The sequence below is a fragment of the Numenius arquata genome, chromosome 1, assembly GCF_964106895.1.
Source record: "Numenius arquata chromosome 1, bNumArq3.hap1.1, whole genome shotgun sequence".
In the NCBI taxonomy this organism is placed as follows: domain Eukaryota; kingdom Metazoa; phylum Chordata; class Aves; order Charadriiformes; family Scolopacidae; genus Numenius; species Numenius arquata.
The window spans coordinates 66,209,669-66,231,414 of record NC_133576.1 but is presented as its reverse complement, the minus strand read 5'-3'; the positions used below and the strand labels follow the sequence as shown (position 1 = coordinate 66,231,414).

General features: G+C 38.2%; 1 protein-coding gene across 1 annotated transcript; it reads right to left on the bottom strand.

The window, feature by feature from the left end:
• Positions 1-1,295: 1,295 nt before the first annotated feature.
• Positions 1,296-21,452, bottom strand: CRLF2 (cytokine receptor like factor 2). The gene is given in 9 exon segments (XM_074156925.1): positions 1,296-1,568; positions 2,762-2,846; positions 3,900-4,014; positions 6,767-6,929; positions 7,665-7,804; positions 9,406-9,578; positions 10,304-10,415; positions 16,909-17,004; positions 21,392-21,452. Coding segments are annotated over 9 exon segments (1,218 nt in total).
• Between the last annotated feature and the right edge of the window lie 294 nt (positions 21,453-21,746).

Below are 21,746 nucleotides of genomic sequence, written 5' to 3'. Positions count from 1 at the left end.
CTGGAATTGAATTTTTTTAAACACTGAATTAAAAATATTTTACTAATCACTCCAATTTTTTGATACGTGCCATTTCCAAATTACACTATAAATTAGTCAATGAAAGTACAGAATGACAAAGCTTAGTCAACTGATTAAGTCATTTAATGACTGACTGACATCCAGGTAAATAACTGAAGCTAATTCAACATATAATCACAGTATACCTACAAGACTTTACCCATATTATAGATGTTTTTAGCACTTAAACTTTTTTTACAAAATTTGCTTTCAAATAGCAAATAACCTAAGTGATACAGGGAAACTCACAGAATAGTCAAGATTTTATTTCTGAGATCTAATTGCATAGTATATTGCATATTAAATTTAAAATAAAACATATTTTAGAAGATTATATGTTTAGAAAACATTAGAACATAATTTGAGAACAAGAGGCTGGTCTATGCAACATGAATAAGAAGTCCTAATTTGCTGATTGCACTAAAACCAGTTTAAAATAAATGCAACTGAGTTAAACAAAATACTGTTCAAAATGGACCCCAGCTTTCTAGAAGAAGTTGCTTAGTCATACAAAGACTATAAGATACTGAGGACCTGACCTCAGAGGAGGCCCATGAAGCCCTGCTCTTCTGGAGGAAGCTGCCTACACAGCATTACCTGCAGGATAAAAAGTGACTCAATGCTGTACATCCTCACTCTTCTGTTCTTAGACATGGGGTTTATTCTTTCTTTTATAAAGCCTTTGATGTGTGCCATGCAGTACAAAGTTTCACACTGGGAGAAGCAACTTACAAAAGCAAATCTTCGACTCTTTTAAAGAGGGATTGCAAAACAGTATCCTATCACTGTGAAAATGAGGAGTATATGGCCTGGTCTTTGTGAGACAAAGATCATAAGCAGAAAAATCCCTTTATTTTCTCTCTTCATTTGGGAAGAATAGCAGTGTAGTTTTCACCCCTCTACATACTCCATAAGGGCAAGGACTGAGTCTCAGCTCTGTGAACATGTATTTCATGGAGAAGCTCTTATTCTCTCCTGTCCATAGCAGGAAAAGGAGGCTCAGTTTAGTCTTAGAGATAAACCCCAATCAGAGCAACAAATCCTAACTCTATTAATTATCAGGTGGTTATTTCAAACACTGAGTCTGCCCAAGTCATCTGTGCTGGGAAAGAACAGATCTGAAATCAGTTAACACAGCCTAGTGTCTTCCTTGATGTGAGTCTACTCATGACAAACTTTTCTATTCAGCCACTCCTCTAAACTCATCAGGATTTTTTTATGTAATTATGCAGATTTTATAACATCACATACATGTCATCATTCATTAAAATCTGGAAGCCAGCAAAAGAAGCTATAGTGTTGGATGTTGGCATCAAGCAGGCAATCTGAGCTGCTTTGGGGTCATTATTTTCCGCTGCTCTTGAAAAACTGAAGATCTTTTCTTGAGGCCCCTGTTTGTCACTATTCTTCTCATCTTCTTGCTGGCTTTCTGCCTCAATGATGCACTCTGGCTCTTCATATTCTAGTTTGGTTTGTACCACTGCATGATCAGTTTTGTCTATCCATTCCTAGGAAAATGAAAATGTTGATATTGGCAGGGACTGAGACGTCAATCAAAACAAACCTGGCTGTAGAGACACTGATTTTCCTTTAGTAATGGCATCTTTCCAGGATAAGCCACAACAAAGATGAAATGGAAGCAATATAGACAAGCAGGACATAAGATAGCAGGATGGAAGAAAGGCAGGATGGCAGGAAAGCAGACAGGATTCCACAAATGCATACAAACTCCTACTGATTATCGAGACCACATTATATACATCTTTGTATTTAATCAGGGCCTTTAGAAAACCTTGGATGTATAAAATAGCCGGTGTTCCCTCTTTGACAGATTCATGCATTCTTTAACCGAAGCACTGACTTGATCTAAATTGAGACTGATTTTACATGGAGATTTATAAAATGTAGCATTTCTGTATTAAAGCTTCAGTATTCATTTGCATTTATATCTTTCTTCTTCAGTGTAAAGCTATTTTGTATATAGATAGATTTCAGATTGTCACTGAAACATTATTACTACTCTTTGATATTTTCATTGGATTTGAAAATGTAAATATATGACCTGTCTCCACTCAGAGGAAACTTAGTAGTAATTAAGATAAAGCCAGCCTAACTAATACAGAAAAATACACCTCATGTGTGATGTCATGAACTCAAGAAGCAGTAAGAAAACAAAAGCAAAAACTGTGGTCTATCCATTTCACAGCCATTTCATGTCTAAAAGTTTAGCGACCATATACCTCTGTGGCTAAGACAAGGTGCTTTCTACTGTGACTGATGCCTCCAAAGGCATGAGTGCTATCACTGGCTCAGCACTAAGTCTCACAGCACTTCACAAACATCAAGGGTAAGGTCAGGTTGAAGCAAGCTCCCTGAACTATCGTGTACAGTAATGGATGCAAACAACACAATGGCATCTTACTGGATATTGTGCAGCTGGACACCCTTAAGTTCTTCTCCAGCATTTTCTCTTTCTATAGCAAGTGTCTTTTCACAGTGCCAAAGCAGCACTAGACTGATTGTATGAGCTCTGGTATTTGCCCTGTGGATCCTCCTGGTGGTGTTGCACGAGGGTAAGAGCTTTTCTCTTGGGTCAGAGAGCGCTTGTGGTAATGTCTGTGTAGAGCAAGTATCAGTAGCTACTCTCAAATTATTCTCAACACTTTAGAGTTTGCAGCCTTGGTAGGAAGGGAACGTTTACCTGAAAGTTTCCATTATGATCATTGAAGAGATCAGCAAATATGTATTTTGGATCTGGTACAGGAGGCATGACTGACTTCTGAAGCCTGCAGAGAGGAAAGAAAAATACAAATGGATGTTTTGTTATAGTGTACTCATTCATACAAAAATCTACTTCAGCACAGTTCTGTAGCCATGAATATATTTTACATGTCAGTACTCTAGGCTTGATTACTTTTAAATGTGTTCTAAAGGCAAAAAGCAGCTATAACAATATGATAACGCTACCAGGATAAGAGTGATTTTTCTGCTGGATTTTCAACCAATCCTATCCAAGCAAAATCTATACAAACTTCCAGCTAGTCAGCAAATGCCATTCTGCTCCATACAGTAGTCAGAGCTTTACATTCCCTGGCCACATTCCCCTAGACAGGGAAGATGGTGCAGCAGCCAGCTCTATTGGCTGACTTAGTAAACACAAACGTAAACTTGAAACTTAGCAGTATAGGATAAAAATTGCAGTTTATGCTCTAAAAACATTATCAGAGTCCCATATACTTTCAGCTCTAAAAATACTGCATTTTTTGGCTTTTTTTTTTTTTCCACGAAAAGCCCCAAATTTGGGGCCTTTGCAGGTTTCAGTTGGTATTTGATGGTTTGTGTTTGGTTTTTTGGTGTTTTTTTTTTAAATTGTGGATTCTAAACATGAACAGAGTCATTCAACTGCAAATCCAAATATTGATATAGTGTTATTTCACTTGTTATTTCAAGCTTACTTCAGCCTACTGCAAACAGAAATTGAGTCTAATCAAAGTTGCACAAAAGATTATCAGTTCAGAAGAAATATCCAAAATAATTGATTTCGCAGGATTTAACTAGTTTTCTGAAAAGAATAAGAAGAAATTAAGTGGAAGAGACAGAATTTTACCCTGAAACTTTGTCTTTTACCAGAATTTTTCTGGTTTTGAAAATGAAAGGCTTTGGTGTTTGTAAAGCCAGGATGCATTATTACACAAACAGTAATTAAGCTACTGACTTCTACATCTTCATGATGACTTCACCCATGAGATAAGAATTATGAGTGCTAAGAGACTTCTTCCTGAATGATGGCTCTATTTTCATGACGATTATTTAGTAATAACCAATAAAACTATATTTACCTCTGCCATTTACACAGAAGAATCGAGAGGATAAGCATCATTAGAAGTACTGCCAGCAAACAACTTAAAACTATTACTGTGTTTGAGTGAGATTTTGTATCATCATCACATGAATCTAGGAATAACCACAAAAAAGTATGTGAAAAAAATATTTTTTGCTTTAACAGTAAATATTCTTAATCACATTAGAACGCTGACTTTTCTTTAAAAAACAAAAAACAAAAAACAAAACAAACAAACAAAAAAAAAACAAAAAACCAAAAAAACACCAAAACTTTTTAAGAACTTTTATTTCTCTAAATTGACCTGGTACAGGACAAAGGAGCAGGCTTACAGGCAAAGAGTAGAGGTGTCATGAATGAATCGAATATTTCTTCTCATCTTCATTGTCATTGCATTGACAGTGATACAGCAACTTTGTGCTAAGATCTATATTGCATATACCTACCTACAAACACCAAAGCTGCACGTGCAACTTTACAAGTAGCCTAAATATCTTATTTCCCAAGATGGAGCAAACAAACAAACAAACAACATCTCCCCCATCTCAGCAAACAAAAAGCCAGCAAACCACAAGTGCTGATACCCAGAAAGTAACTAGTGGCAGGATATCATCTAACACGCAGGTATATAAAACGAATGCATTTGTGCATTTTTCCACATTCTCAGCGTTCTTCCTGAAGCTTTTGTAATGCCACCTGAAAACTCTTCCTACTACTATTGGGCTTCTGGTTTCCACATAAGTACTATAAAAACTTGTTATGGTTTGAGAGAACCCATAACAATCTATTGTCGTTAGACAATTATTCTATCACCCGATGACCCCTCCCCACCTGGAAAGTGGAATCAGGGAACACAAAGAAACACAAGGGTTGAAATATAAATAGATTTAATAGACTAAGGCTAAATAATTAGCAATATTTAACTAATTATTATATATTATTATTATAAAAATTATAATATATATAATTATTAATTAACTAATAATAATTAACTAAAGAACCAGTATTAATCCCGATACTGATATAAGATATACAGGAATTATACTCAGCTAGTCATATCAGCAGGAAGCTGTGCAGTCCCAGCAGTGGACAGCAAGTGTGGGACACTGCCAGTGCAATGGCTTCAGGAGGAAGGGAAGGCCTCAGGGGTCTGGCACCGGGGCACAGACTTGTCTGGACCGCCGCCATCAAGGGAGAGAGCGAGCTATGCAGCAAACTTCTAATTTATATTGAATGTGACATTCATGGTATGAAATAATCCTGTTGGCCAGCTTGGGTCAAATGCCCAGGCCTTGCTCCTCCTTGTCCCTGCACCTGGCAAGGCTCAAAAACACTGAGACCTTGAATCCCACAGAGCCTAGCTGGCTTTAAAGTCAATATTTTCATGAATTCAGACGCTAGAGTCTTCTAAAAGTGCAATTTTCCCCAGCATTAGAAGAAAAGTTAGTCCTGTGTCTCTCAGCCCAGGACAAAACTAAATGATTTTTCACACAGGAGCAAATGTCCAGCCTGTTCCACCTGCCTGCTTTGTTCAGCTTGCCAGAAAGCCACAAGAAAAGTTGTGATCCCCAAGTAAGATATTCAGAATTTATGAAATTTCTTGAGCACAGCTTTGTTCATGGCTTCCTCTGATGTTAGATATGGGGTCAATAACAACTCATTGAAGTCCTGAAGTGAAGTGCTTGCCACAGTGAAGGGGCTGTACCAATGTCACTTCTGATCCAGGGGCACCCAGGGCAACTGAACCAGTAATCTGTCTCCTCTGTGCTTTCCTTCCTTGCAGTTACCTGCTGGAAGCCTCTGGTCAAATGGTCCAGACAGGGCTGTTATCTGCTCACCTCTCAGTGGTGCACAGGGAGACATTGTCCTCTGTGTTTTCTTTAGAGCATTTGTCAGTCACACCTGAGGATATGCTTGCAGGTTCACAATTTGCATGCTGGAAGAGGCTTCTCTGGAGGTCAGCACTGTGGCTACTACTAGTGCACAGGCTACAAATAGCTATGTTCCAGGGTTTCATCCCAGCTTTTTGTATATCGATTTTTTTTCAGGTGAGCTAATAGCTCATTGCATTTTAGAGAACTCGGATCTGGGTACACTGGACACCTGGGTGTCTCGTAGTTCTGATAAAGACTAGTGAGTGGCATTGTGTGCTTAGTTGATATGATACGAATGTGTTGGGATGGTGTACAGTCTTTTCTTTACTACAGCAAATCTGTTTGGTTTTAGTTTTGTTTTTTTTTAATTTTGATAACCCGTAGAAATATTGTTTCCATCAAAGATCTAGTCAAAGTCAATCGCACTCAGTTAAATGTGTCTGCCTGGTGGGAAAACAGTGCTGATACTGACTTTGTTTCCATTTCATCTCTTTTCCCCCACCCTCCCTGTTTTGATCAATCCAGCACATATAAGCATCAGACTGCTGTAACCTCTAGTCCTGTAGTTCAGCTGGATGTATTTTCAAAATAAACTACCTTCAAAAATGGGGTATCAAAGACTTTCTTAAGGCTCAAGGTTGATGTCCATCTATCATATATGTCACCCTCCTACCCCTCTACCCTCACCCCCACCACTACACACACACACACATCACACAGCTGTCATTGGTGGATCCTAGAGATATTGTAACACAAATAATAAGGACACTCTTAACTTTGCTGATTATGGGATAAATTGATAGTGTTATGTGTCATCAGGAACAAAGTGAACAGGAGTTAAACGTGGACAATTATACATCCACGTGAACTTTCTTTGATAACAGAAGGTGGAACACAACACCACAACATTAATTTGCTGCATGTTCCCAGCCTCTTTTGCAGTCACCCCTTCCCCGTTTGCACTTAGACAATACACGAATGTTGTTGTTACCTAATAATTTGCCATTCCTCCAAAATGTTTCTGCTTCCCAGTCACTGCTGTAATTAACTACATTGCAGTAGGGTACTAGCCTCTTCAGTCTGACCCGAAAAGAATAGCATTTCCTTGGATCAAAGCCTTGGTCTCCAACACTGCAACACTTAGAAGTTCTGGACTGAGAAAGAGGTATATCATTGTTAATTCTGGTGTTCAAGACAGTGCTTCAGAATGCCATACTCTGTCATGGTCACAATTAGGATTAAGGGATAAGCCAACCTAAAAACTCAGAACTGAATTGTAACTTCTCTGAATTTCAAGAAGTTTCAATTCTGTTTCTTGACTGGCTCTTCACTATTCATAGCTATTCCTCATTGATATTGAGTGAAGGTCACAACAATAATTACAAAATACACCATGTTACAGTTGTATATTTACAATATGAAAAGACACCTCGAGCCACAAAATAATTATTACAAGTTATATTTGAGACTCGAAAGGTTTAAATCAATGAAATAATATTCAGAAATACTTAACAGCTAAGTTTAGAATAAATAAAAATCCCATGTCATCTTTTTTCTTTCATTCTATTTCACCTTTTTTCTTCTTTTTTCTCTCTCAACTACTCTGCTTTCTGCTTTTGTTTTCCAAAACTCCTCTGTTCTGAATATATGACCTTTCCATTAGATTTTCCTCAGCTCTTTGCATGGCAACTAGATATAACTCAAAAAGTAAATGGTTTCTGGCATGACAGGGATCCACAGTCCTAAAAATCTGTTTTCTGCTACCAGATGAATATGAAGTTATAGGAAGGGAGAACAATTTGAATTTGAAAACAACCCTATTTTACATTATATGGAAATGTTACTTCCAGCTCCTTCCAATGTTGATAAAAAATGGCATGTCAACTCACTTGCCAGTCTTTGTCAAACTTGCTTTTGTATTGAAGCTCAAGAATCAAGCACTTCACAGCTCTCTCTGGTTTATTACAGCTTACAGTAACAGTGTCTGCTTTCCAGAAGAAGGTCACATTTACTGGTCGATTTGGCTTTACTAAGAAGAAAAGCAACAAATTATGCTATAGTCTCTTAAAAAGGAGTACTTTGCAGTTAAAATTGTTGTTATTTCTTCCTTATCTCAATGTTTCTCAGAGTAATAAGTGAAGAAAGTGGCCTTGCTTCTTGAAGGACACACTTCTGTAGCTGACCTCCCTGTTAAACATCAAAATTGAGCTTGACACCATGACACTGCTCACCATTCGAAGTGCTACATTCAAAAGTAGATACTATTTCATGTCAGAAAACTATTGCAAGTAATTAAGGAAGGGCTCTACTCTCCCCACACTCCCCACAATGGAAAGAGGCTTCTTCATTGGAAAGGGACTGACAAATTCAGTCCCATAAAACCTACAAGATACAGTTGTGCAGCTGCTGGAGGCTATGTGGGATATGATGGGGTATCTGAAAAAGGCACTGGGTGCCTACCCATGCACAACTGAATCTACCCCTCATTGCTTTCAGATAGTCTGAAGAGCACACCATGGTTTGATCTATGTAGCTGGTTAGTCTTCAGTGGGAGATAAAAGGCTGAGAAGAGTGTTCCCTGCTTTCTCAATCTTTCTAGTTGTCTTATCATGAAATGTATGGCTTGTATTATGAAAATTCCACTTTCCTAACTTAAAGATTTAAATCTGATCCTTGATACTTATGCTTTGTTACCTAACTCTTTTGAAATTCATTTTACTATCTGTGAGTGTTTAATAGCCAAAATGCAAGGATCAGACTGCAGATTTCCATAATTTACCAGATATTGGTAAAACTATGAGATACAAAAGTGTTCTCAAAGTTTGATACCTTGACAGGTTGTTGTTTAATCCCCTTTGCTAAAACATTATTAATAAATGCTAATAATGTATTTGGAATATATATATATATTCAGAAAATTCCACGTTTTATGATTTCTGTGTGATTTTTATGAGAAAAAAATCCTTCAACTTTAAATGCTGAAACTATGTGCAATTCCAGAAGATTTTAATAAACTAATCTCACACTAGATGTGAAATATGTATTTGGGGGCAAAAGGGATTTAATAAAACAGGAATATTGTCACTTTACTAGTAGGAGGATGTCTCTTTCACACTATCAGACTGTACCAGAGCCACTCAACTAATTTCTATTGACATCCAATGATGGTTTTATGACAGCCTCTTGGATAAGCAGTTTGCTGCCTCACATCCCATGGAAGATTGCAAAAAATAGAAGGTTAAAAATACAAGAAAGATCACACAGCCAACACTAAGATGAGAAATTACCAACTTTTATTTGTTTTCCTGATGTGGATACTGAGCAGGCCTGCACTAGACTAAGCACGTCCACATACTTTAGCATTTTCATTCTGATTTTGAAACTGTGTTTTGAGACAAATCTGGCTGCCCCATGTAATCTCACTTAGCTGCAGCTGCACACAGGCCAGGGCAACAACTGATGACAGCAAGGGATGAAAATCAACATGAAATAACTATAGTTTGGTTCTGGCACACATACTAATAACATTTTATAGACCAATATAACTGATTTCTTCTCAAAGTAAAGAACAACTAAAGAATCAGTGAACTCTCTAGGCCTATCAAAGTAGCTGTGATTTTATGTACTTACTATAAAAATCAGATTTTAGTGTTTTAGAAAAAAGCTCTTCACTTCCATTGCTGTTCCTGATAGAGACGGCAAGGGTGGGTCCTTCTGTCTTAAAGAGACATCCAGAATTATAATCATGATCCAATAAATAGGTGGGACATGGCTTCCAAACTTTGCTCTTGCCTTCATCAAATCTATAAATGAAATAATAGTGGTGAATGGAACACTCTTACCTGTTAACACAAGTTCATTCCTTTCTTTCTTTTTTTTTTTTTCTTTTTCTTTTTCAATTGATCTTACCATATGTATGGAATTTCTTGAAGTGGCACATTTCATAGTGGTGTGAGGGAATTTATTACCCAAACCTCATCGACTTTCCAGCCCTGGGTTTTTGACACAGTCTGAAATTATCAAGTTTCCTTCATGGTGCTGGTGTTTTCTAATAAGAGAATGACTTGCTTAAACAGATGTTTTCATGAACCTCTTTCCAAGATTGTACTGCTAAAAGTTCTTTTACGTATACCAGTCAGAGAGAAAAGGGAAGATCAAGTGCTATGACTGTCCTTAACCAAAACATTAAATATCTGTTAGTCATTAATGACATCAGTTAATAAGGAAAATATACACTCATGTGAAAAAAGGTCTTTCAATGGTGTAATTAACATTAAGCTTTGGCACAACGACAGAAAAGGGACAAATCTTTCATATAATGTTTGTTGTGACTGACTGTTCAGCAGGTTTTCTGATTTGCACAGTTCTGTAGCAGCTTGTGAATATAAACAGGTTTCATGCTAGATGATTAACAAATGTTAAAAGCATTTTCAGGTACAGTTCACAGAAGACTCAAATAGACTTAGATATTTCAGCCTCCCAAAGTAAATCCTTTAAGAAGAGAAGAATAGGCATTGTCAATACTTACGTATAAGAAAACGACACATTCTTGCCGGGAAATAGTTCTGTTGCTGTCCATGTGACCTGCATCTTCTCATTATTGAAATTGATTATTGTGGTGTTGATGGCATCTCTCCCACCTGCCCAGGACATTGACAGAGAATATAATTTCAGCAGTAAGTATGAAAAACATCCCTTGACATTGGTAGGCAATCAGTATTTCAAAGATATGTATGCAATAGACTCAGGTGATCATAAAATAAGAAGACGTAAGAATATCTAAAATGCAAGGAAACAGAGTAAAATAACTTAGAGAGGTTGAAATTGGAATGTCAAAATAGCAAAAAGAAAGCATGCACAGCAACACCAGAGAGCACGGCACTGTCCCTGGACCAAAAGACACAGACTGGTTGTGTATGCAGTGCATAGGGCTTATACCATGAGGCCAGCTCTCCCCCATAATACCTGCTAAGGTTTTCCTGCTTATGAAAACTATTTGGGAAGTAATGCCACATGGACCCTGTGTGTAAACTGTCAAAAGTTTACTGTAAGAAACAAGGGACTGACACCACAGGTTAAGATCAGGCCAAGACCCATAGGAACTCAGAGTAGATGGGCACAATTAGGTGTACTGCATATTTGATCTATGCAGTTCTGGTCAATTCCACCTCACAGACAAGAAATATAATTTAATGTCCTCTGACTGCATGCAGATTTTATTTCCCCTTCTGACCTCCTCCTTGTTATAACTCTTACTAGGGACAAAGGTATTTTAATTCTCCGTCCGTCATGATTCCACAACCAGACATTGAAGATAAAGCTGACATTGAAAGATGCAAAATTTAAGAAAGCAGAAGGATTAAAAATCCATTCTATATCAAGGAGAAGGACAAATTATTTATTTTTCGTTCTGTAAGATGTGAAATTATATTTACTTGAATGAACAAAGAGGAAGAAAATGTATCTTGAATATCAGCAAGAAACCACTTGAGGATAAAATTTGCAGATTGCTGTTTCCAGACATGAAGTCTCTACCACTAAAAACTTCTGCTGGAATATTCCTGTCTAGCAGGACAATAGAGGATTTTAGCTTTGATTGCCCTCTACATTTTATGGAACTCTGGACTTCTGAAGGGGTTTAGAATGGAAAAATTTTAAAAAATTTCTTATGAGCTTTTTATCACAAACAGAAATCCTGAATGTTCATGGGAATCAGACCTAACTATTCTCATGGTTGCTATCTTTTGCTCCATAATCAACGCTAAGAACGTGAGAAAGGCATGTGGGTTGAAGTAGCTTTTTTGCCTATTTTCATGCCTGTATCTCAGCTTGTAGGCGTTTCATTACTTCTGTAATTAGAGATAATCAAAACACTTTTGCATAGATGTAATTGTGTTGTAGCATGTTGTTTTGTCAAAATAATTCAAGAGACACTGGGTAGATGTAGCTGCAGGTCCCTCTTATGTGATTCATGGGGCTCTGGTAAAAAAGATTCTGCTCTTACTCCAGAGAAGGACTTGAAACTAACTCCTCCATCTCCTAACTGACGCCTACAGGCTTGTTCTGTATTCTTTTCCAAAACTGAAAATCTCATGTGTTTTTCTGAAGAATAGAGAAGTCAGTACTATTACACAGTGAAGTAAAATCATAACTTCAAAACCTCAAAAGCTATCATAAAAAGAAATTTATCCAGGCAGTTCTACCTCTGTTACAGGAGACTACCTAGCCCTTGTTTCCTAACTCCTGAAGCCCTTTGTAAGATCCCTCAGCAGGTCTAAGAGGTGATCTTGTCTTTAACTAAAGCCACTAAGAAACATGATGGCAAAGTGCCTAACAGTGGATCCTTGGTCTGCAATTGCACTAAAACATTTTAATTTTTATGGACTAAATTCTCACATGGTTGTGCTGTGCAGTCTATTATGCTTAGTGTAACGGAAATCCATATGACTATTTGGACTTTGATTTTCTATAAAGATAGTTAAATGTATATTTAATGCATATTTGAGTGCATAATTACATGTTCTACATCTTTAAAAAAAATTAAATTTATAAAAAAGAATATAAATGCTAGTGAATGGAGAATACTGTACTGTCCTGATGTCATTTTTATGGGTATAGAATGAATCCTTTCAATTCCCTTTAGAAGCAACAAAATATGTATTTTCCACTTTTTGATAATTAGACTGATTGCAGATATTTTTGCTTTGAGAAAGAACTGCTAATGTCCATGCTTCAATTACGAAAATAAAAACAGGAAGAGTACTTGCTGTCTTAATCACATATTTTCAAGGATAATAAATTTCAAAATTAAGTTACAATGCTGTTTCTGTGTGGACAATAGTTTGGCACAATGACAGTTGGCAAAATGCCATTTGTAGGACATTCTTTTTGAATTGATTTTTAAGTCAAACATGAAGGAAATTCCTCAGTTTATTCTCAGAAGGTGGCTTAGCATCTCTGCAGAGAGCTGTGCATGCGCATCTTCCAGAGCTTGACAAAAAGATTTCAAAGAGGATACGTGTTAAGCAGAGAGGCAAACAGTCTCGACAGCAGGACATAACAAGAGTGGGTATCCTATCCTGAGAGTTCTATATTGGGTGTAGACAACTAATCCAGGCTGTGCCAAGACCTTTACCAGAGGAAGAGTGCCAGCTCAAAACACTCAATTGAACTTGGGCACCTGGGCAGTCCCATTGAAAAACATAGCAGTGATTTTTCCATTATTTGGAGGGTGAACTCAACACCCAGCATTTATCCCATTGCTCTCCAGCTGTGAGGTTGCAGCAGTTGGCCCAGGATGTGAAAGATCTGTTTGCATTGACTTCTAGTATTAAACAAATGGTGCAGGTTGGGTTTACCTATAAGACTGGACTCAGATTGCTCAGTACCATAGAGCTGGGCAGCATAAATAACTTTTTTCTTTTTTAAAAAACTATTTTTATAGGGAAATTGGTGGAATTAACACAGATAGCACTGGTTGATAAATTGTGAGAGAGAGCACAAATTTACCCATACAAATTTCTTGTATGCAACTGAAAAAAACTGTCATGCCAGTATTTTGATTGAATTTGTCTTTCACATAGATGATGCGTGCTTGGGAAGCTCCTCGAATCTGTGACTCTGTATCTCACAACCCTGGCATTGCCAGCAGAGAAATAAAAGACCAAGATAGTAAATATTTTGGTAAAGTAAGAACCCATCCTTCCCTCTCTGTAGAGAACAATTCTTGAAATCCTTTTTCAGGCTGCCATGTTTTTCCTTAATTCCAATGTGCAAGAAGGACACCAGCATCAAGACCCTGAATCCCATAAAGTTCCTTTAATGGGGTGTTTGATCTTTTCAAGCTTGCAGTGGTTTAGTCAAGATGTGGTTGGCTCTAGAGATGGATAATAAAGAAATCAGACAGACCACATGGGATTAACGCACAATAAGGAGCAGGCACTAAGTAAAACCGGAGAGTATGATCTGACTGGCCTGTTTGGAAGGCAACAGAAACCACCAATTCGTTCTGATCCTTGGACGACACTCATTACTCTCGATTTTTCAGTTATACTGTGATAGCTCTATGCTACTAATTAGAGGCTGCAATTCTGAGTTGCACACTACCTCTTAGGTTTGGCAATGCATTTTTTTTTTTGGATGACGGAGAAGAGTATCAGTTTGGCTCCAATTCTGCAGTGATTTATGGGTGGACTTAACTTTGCACACTCTGAGTAGTCCACTTGACTTCAGCAGGATTACTCAGAGAGCATTAACTTAACAACACATATAAATCTTTCTAGGATCAGATCCTTTTTCTGCAGAAAACCTACATATTATAAATTGGAACTCTGTGATTTTAACATTTAAATATAAACTCTAGCAACTGCAGTTATTTATGTACTAAAATGGAAGGTAATACATTATTAAATGCTTAAAAAATAAATAGGACCATTTAATAGAAATGGAATAGAAATTGTAATAAACTATCTGGTGATATATACATATTCTTTCCTGTGCTCTACTTTTTAAGAACTTCATAAGAAATCAGTCTTAACATAATTAACTAGCCATGTAGGACAGAAAAGCCTTTACCAATCTTTTATATTAACGACTGTACTTCGAGAGCTCTGGTCAGGGCAATTTTCTATTGTGCTTTCTAATTTAATGAGTTTTGTAGCCTTTTTGAATGTGGTATGTGTTGCATTTTATGTACGTGTTCAGTAAACATTTGCACGCATCTTTTCAAATTATAGCATATATATATTGTGAAATTCACACTTTAACATGAAAAGATGCACAGCCTAAGTGAGGTTTTATAAATTTGGTTCCTCTGAAGATCTGTACAGGTTATCTGAAATATGGTACTTCCTTCTGATGATCTTTCTTTTGCCTTTAACTGAAAAGATGTTTCATTTCCTTTTTTTTTAAGTACCTGTACTTCTGGAGGCAGAATCATTCCTATCTTTTGTTAATAGAAAGAGATTGAGAGAAAGAGAGAAAGAGAATAAAGGGGACCATTTCTCTCCCTTTCTTTATGATGGAACTTTTATGAATCCTCCTGTAACACCACGGATCTTTCTCAGCTAATGTGCCAGCTTTTCCACAGTAATTGTAATTATTTAAAGCATTCTTCTCTTCATGATCCTAGAGGCACGCAACAGAGCAAAGTAATAATTTTTTTTTTATTCTTTATATTATGATAATGAGTAGATGGAAAGGTCAAAAATATTATGAAGAGGTAGTCCCTGGGCTAAGAGGGGCAGCAACTTCCTGTCTGAGGATGGTCTGCTGGTCTAGCTAGGTACGCAGTATGTTGCAGTGCGGTAGGACACATACCAGTGCTCTGGAGCATGAGCTTCAGAGAGAATTATCCAAGTCTACAGGGGCTCCACACAAGACTTTAGCCTCACAGGCACTGCTGGGCACCTAGCTCTTCTCAGGTCAGAGAAGAGTGGAAAGTACCGCTAAGCTGTGTGGAGAAATTACTTTTACAGGGGGAAAAAAAAGAAATTTCCTTGAGCAATAAATTATGCAGGCACAACCATGAGCAAGAATATGAGCAAGTACATTCCACCTCCAAGCTACTTTTCAAAGTTTGTCACTGAGAAGAAATACTATTGAAGGGGAACATTGTAAAAAGGTTGAAGGTCATGGAACAGATTAAAAAAAAAAAAAGAAAAAGGAGAGGCAGAATGTCAATCTGCAAAGATAACAGAATGGAACATGCATGTACTGGAACAGTTGCAACCTCATTGAAGCATAACAAAGAAGAAAAACCACTTTTGATTTCCTTACACTGGTGAAACCTGATAAGTAACCACATGTTGAACTTCCACATATTGCAGCACAATGTATAGAAACCACTGGAGAGCAAGACCCAGATCTGAGCCTACACTCTTTAGATACCCTTAATAATACTTACCTATGAGAATAGTTTCATTTCATTAATAGGAACACATGTAGGCGAAAGTGCAGATCCGTGAGCACAAGACTACTGAATTGAATGCACAGAACAGAGACTGGAAACAAAATTTTTTTTCATGAAAAGGAATGGGACAACAAGAGAGAGTTTTTTTATAAACATTTTGAGGCAAAGCACGATCCTTATAGCATAATTCTAATAACCCACCAAACTGTGGTTTTTTTCAGATCACCAACCATTGCTAGGCATCACCACACTGTGCATCAAAGAAACACCACAAATGTAATTTTCCACTTCAGTTCTACAAAGTCATCCCATCAGCACAGCACAGCTATAGGTGTTGCCATTTCAGGAGAGGTAAGAGTCATGTTCTGTAACAGGAGGGCTAGTGACTCTCAGAAACAATTAGCACTGGACAATCAGCTGGTGCTGTATTGCCTGAAAACAGTACTTGCCGTACACACAACAGAACAGAGAGATGATTTATAGGTTGATAAGATGAGGGTGTAACTTTATAGCATTTCTTTCCCCTTATAAAATTAATGACAAAGAACTTGTGATAAATTAGCAAGAGTGAAAATTACATTAGTGCTCTATGTGTTTGGCTTTGTGTTTCATTTCTGTAAGAATCCATTTATCTTTGGCAAGCTATAAGTAATGTCAGTACACACAAACTCATGAAATAGAGATGTTCTTATATTTAGGTAGCCAAATAACCAGTCTTTAATGTCTTTATTAATTTTGCTCTTTAATAGTATTTTTTACCTTGATGCTTTCTCAGGCACAAGATATTGCTGGATATTTTCATTTTGTTCGTTCTTCTGGAGTACTAAGTGCTGAAGCCTTACCTGGAATCTGTTTTATCCATCTTTGTTCAATGTGAAGGCCTGTCTTTTTCAGATGCAACATACTCTGGTAGAACCTATGCCTTAGTAAGTAGCCCTGCTTAAAGAATTGAGCATTTCTCTTTTTGACAGTAGACACAAGCTTACCAAGTTCTACCTTGATTTTTAAATAGAAAACTGTCGTAGAAATCTCTTCTTATCTCCATCATAATTTTTTTTTTAAAAAATCCACTTTCATCTCTGCTGGATATCAATTTCTGTTTGTTTGATTCTTTTCACCAAAAAAAGTGTTGAATATTGTAACACATGAGGTAAAGTATGCACAGAAATATTACTAGTTAATGTGTCAATTTCTTAAATAAATATCTGCGGATTTGAACTTACCAGGAGATTGTGACTGAGAAGCCACCAGATTGCCCAGTATGAAGATCATTAAACATGCTTGAAAGATGAGTCTCATGGTTGGAATGATACAACAGGCTGTGAAGAGATGAGTAATCATAATCTCTGGACTTTACCGTTTGATCACTTTATACCAGAGGCTGGAGGGAACTGGAGGAAATGACTACAGGAAATAAAAAATTGACATATCTCTAGCTATAAACAAATCAGAAGTGCAGGATTCCAGAATGCACACCTTCTGCATACTATGTTAAAAAAAATAAATAAATAATTTCTCAGAATAGGAGTATCTCTCTTGTCTGCACTTTTCTTTATCTTTTCAAATCTGTATCAGAGGTGCCCACAGCACTGATCCAAACAAGGCCAGGTAGCTGTGCATAGTTGTGACCACATCATATCACGGATGAAGACACCAATCCCAAGGTGCCCAATGACCTGAGGGTAGGAGAGGTGCAAACAGTCCGTCCTCCCACTCACAAAGCAGGAGCTGTTGTTGATAGGAGATGTTTATACTGCCACTCCACATGCCTGCTGCACCTCAGCATTTTATATAGAAAGTGTTTTGCCTGACATTAAACATATTTTAGAAATAGTAGAGATTAAAATCTTGTAATGATCAAAATTATGATGTCTAAAGAAACCTATTATCAATAGATTTATATTATATATAATTATATATATTATAATTATTATATATATTATAATAATAATATAATAAATCTATAATAAATATATAATAATAAATATCTATATAAATATATATAATAATATATATTTTATATATATATTATTATAAACTGGGCTTTGGCTGTTTCCATGCAGTAGTGCAACAAACCGGAGCAGTGAAGCAGTGGGATGAAGCAGTTGGTGCTGAGGATCTAACAGCCAAACAGTGTGCATGGGGACAGAAGGAAGTCTTCACTATACTAGCAACAGTTCAGCCCCATGGGCTGAATGCCTGCTAGCAGTCAGAGTCTGCTAAATGCCCTCCTGAAGCCCAGCTTCTGGGCTAGGGTCACCCAAGAGGATCCCAGTGCTCCACTGTGTGACCAAAAACATGATGATGATTGTGAGATTCACTTCACAAGCATGGTCCTCATCTGAACTGAAAAGTCAGTGTGGCCCCAGCCTGTCGCCCCTCTCCAGCAAGAGCTCAGGAAGACAGCCCAGACCTCTCTTCCCTGGGCTCGCTGGCTGCTCCCTTGATGTCCTAGTAAAGGTTTACTGTTTACTTTTCTAGGGACATGTGAAACAGGCAAGTACACCAACTTACTTCGAATCCACTCTCTCCCCTTATTAAGCATCACACAAGATAAACTACTCCATGAAATCAACAGGTAAAAATATAAACAGTAGACCTCAATTCCTATCTGTGTTTCCTAGATAGTCTCAAGCTTTTTCTCTGCTTGCATCAGAAAAAGCATAGGAACCTTCTTCTCATGCAGGGGCATACTTGGGCAGATGAACAACTCAGTCATGCTGCATGCAAAGTAGCCTGGTCACACATACCATATGGTTTTCTGGAGACCCTGTCCCCTAGATGCCTTGTTGCTTCAAGTTTCTCAAGTAGGGAGAGTGGAAGCTTGTTTGTTCTATGTGGTACTAGATATGGAACTGGATTGTGGCTAGGAATACATCCAGAAGTTCTGCCGTGATTTCTGTTTAAGCTTGTTTTCATTCCTCTCAGAGCCTTCCCTAATGTGTTCACTGTCCTTTTTAACCCAACAGTACTGTTGGTCAGATGAGACCCTTACTAGCTTTATCACATCGTCAAAGTCTCCAGCCAGGTGATGTGGTACCAGTTTTGATCTTGTTTTCTTGGGTTGGCTGTTTTCACTGGCTTATCCATTGCATGTCCCAGGAAGACCTGTTCAAATCCTAGTGACTCTTGGAAACCCCAGCATGAAAGCCTGAAACACGTACAGTACTCTGATAACTGTCTAGCCCTTCTTTGATCAAGTTCCTTCAGGGAGGCATTAATTCCTGAAATTAAAATAACAAGCAGCACAGAACTGAAATACTAAACTAGGTCGTAGGTGATAGCTAATGGAAAGCTGAAATCGCTCACGGTTTCCACAGTCTGCATTGCAGAAGCCAGTGTGACAAACAAATGAAGGCAGAGCCAAAATTCTCTTGTTGTCCAGGACAGGGCAACTCCCACATGTCCCCATTTGAGTTAAAAACACATTTCGCTTCCAGAACATATGTCTTGTCTTCACTAGAGTGTGATGGAGATGAATTTGTCCCTGTCTGCTTATTATACAGGTAAAACACACTGGAGACTGCAGACCTCCTAAGACAGTTCATTCTTTGGAGGAAAGAGGTGTGGGGAGAAAACATGCAAAGAAAAGGTATCTAAAATACCTTCTGGCTTATAATTATTCTGATTTTGAGACACTACATCAAAACCAAGATATAATTCTCAAGTGACTGCAGTGCATTTTCATTGACTGTTTCCTCCTACCAGATATTTTGGTACCTCAAGTAATTGTCCCTCCCACCAGCCCCTACTTCCTTTTAGAATACTGAGGGCCTCTTGAAGCCAAACAAAATTACTCCTTTTACTACTTCTGAAACTAAACCTAGAGCTGAGGCCCCAGGGTAATATAAAACAACAATGACTGGGACAAACAAACTGCTTGCACAAACCTGATGCACTGTCTAGCTACTTTTGCTGCTGCTGAGAGAAGTGTATCAGATTTGACATCTGAGGGACGTAGGGCCTAGGAACCTCCCACCTCCCCCCATGCAAGCACACACTAGCCCAACCACTTGGCTTAGGTTCTGCCTGCTGGAAGCCAACTCTGATTACCTGATTTGATTTTTTCAAATATGCAAGATCACAGTCCATGAACTGAAAAGCAACTTGTGAGCCACGGGGTCTGTTCTCCCCCAGGTCTTTTCCTGCCTCCCTGCAGGAGTGTAATTGATTAACTTGCCCACATCCTCTGGGTCATTTGTCCCATGAGGACAAGGACAGAGCGTTGCCACAGTGTGCCCCCTCTTCCAGGCTAACACACAGTGCAGTGTTGGCATGTTTGGCCTGAGAAAACAAGATCCATCGTAGTATTGCAAATTCACGCAGAAACAAGGAAAGCAAAGAGTGAGGGTGAATGGAAAACTAGCAGTCAGGGCTTGTGATTTTGACTGCCAGTAGAGACAACTGTTAACAGGAGACCCAGAGAATGAGGATGCTGCAAGTGAAGCAAATAAATCAAAAGAAGCACTTTTGACTTCATTTTGCACTTTGGATCAAACCACACAAACAGCCCTTGGCCCTCTGCCACCTCCTCCACCCATGACAGCAGCCCTCAGAGGTGGCTTCACTTACCAGCTGCAACCTTCAGTAGCCTTACTGACTTTCATCAGCTTCCTTCCTCTCTTTTTATTCCCCTTCTTATTTCATCAGTGGTGTAAAACAAAGTCTTTGATCACCACACAGTTCAGCAAAGCAATTTGTCTTAGTTTATTTCTTCCTTCATCTAGAACCTAAACAAACAACAGCCTGTGTGTAACTTCCATTTAATGTTATTCACTTACTCATGGCCTTGGTAACAGACTCCACAAAAAGTCCCCAAAATAGCAGAGATTATCTCTTTTTTTCAGTGATGATCCCTTGTAATTTTTAGCATTAACAAGTAGTGATTTCAGTGTGCTTTGAGTGGGTGGGATAAAGGGAACAACGACCCATTTATAGAAAATAGTGAGTCCCATCACTCCATGACAAATCACCTTAGTCAACTTGAGTCAGTACAGCCCGTTGTTCTGACAGGAGAACCTGATTCCCTTTTGTAATATGCTGCAAAGTGCATGTGTAAAGACTTCCACTGTACTTTTTGGACTTCTGCCCATGGAGAAAGCTTAGAGGATTAATCCTCAAGGGTCTCTGGCATTTGCAAAATTTGTGCAATCATGCCAAAATTCGTGCAATCATGCCATGACACCTGTTGGTCTTTCCTCATATCACCATGGCTTGGCCTGTCCCAGCCTTCTTTATGAATGGCAGAAAAGCAATGGAGGGAAAAAAACAAGCAAAGATGGAAGAAGGTCTCCATGGATGAGCAAGAAGCTCCTATCTGAACTCAGACATGAAAGGATGTGTACAAGAGGTGAAGAGGTGGAAACAGGAGCAGATGACCTAGGAGCATAAAACTGTTCTTTGGTCTAACCACCTGCTCTTTTCTAACCAGGGTTAGAAAAGTCTAGGCCAACCTGGAGTTGAGTTTGTTAAGGGATGTGAAGGGCAACAAGAAGGGATCCTCAATTACATAAACAGTAAAAGACTAAGGAAAACATGGGAAAACATAGTTAGACTATGAAAAACATGTAGAATGAAGCAGGGGACTTAGTGATAAATGACACAGAAAATGCTGAGGTACTCAATACCTTCTTTGCTTCAGTCTTTACTAGGAAGACCAGCCTTCAGAAATCCCAGGCCCCTGAGACCAGAAAGCAAAGAGCTTACCCTTAGCAGACAAGGACTAGGTTAGTGAGCACTTTAACAAAGCAGACATATGTAAATCCATTTGGCTTCACAGGATGCATCCATGAGTGCTGACAGAGCTGGCAGATGGGAGAAATTCTTGAGAAGTGGAAGAAAACAAGCATCGCTCCTATCTTCAAAAAGGGAAAGAAAGAGGATTGGGAAACTACAGGCTGATCAGCCTCATCTCAATCCCTGGGAAAGTAATGGAGCAACTAATCCTGGAAACCATTTCCAAATACACAAAATCGTGCTCAGCCAACTTGATAGCATTCTAAAACAAGGCGACTGTCTTGGTAGATGGGGGGAAAGCCGTGGATACTGTTTACTTTGACTG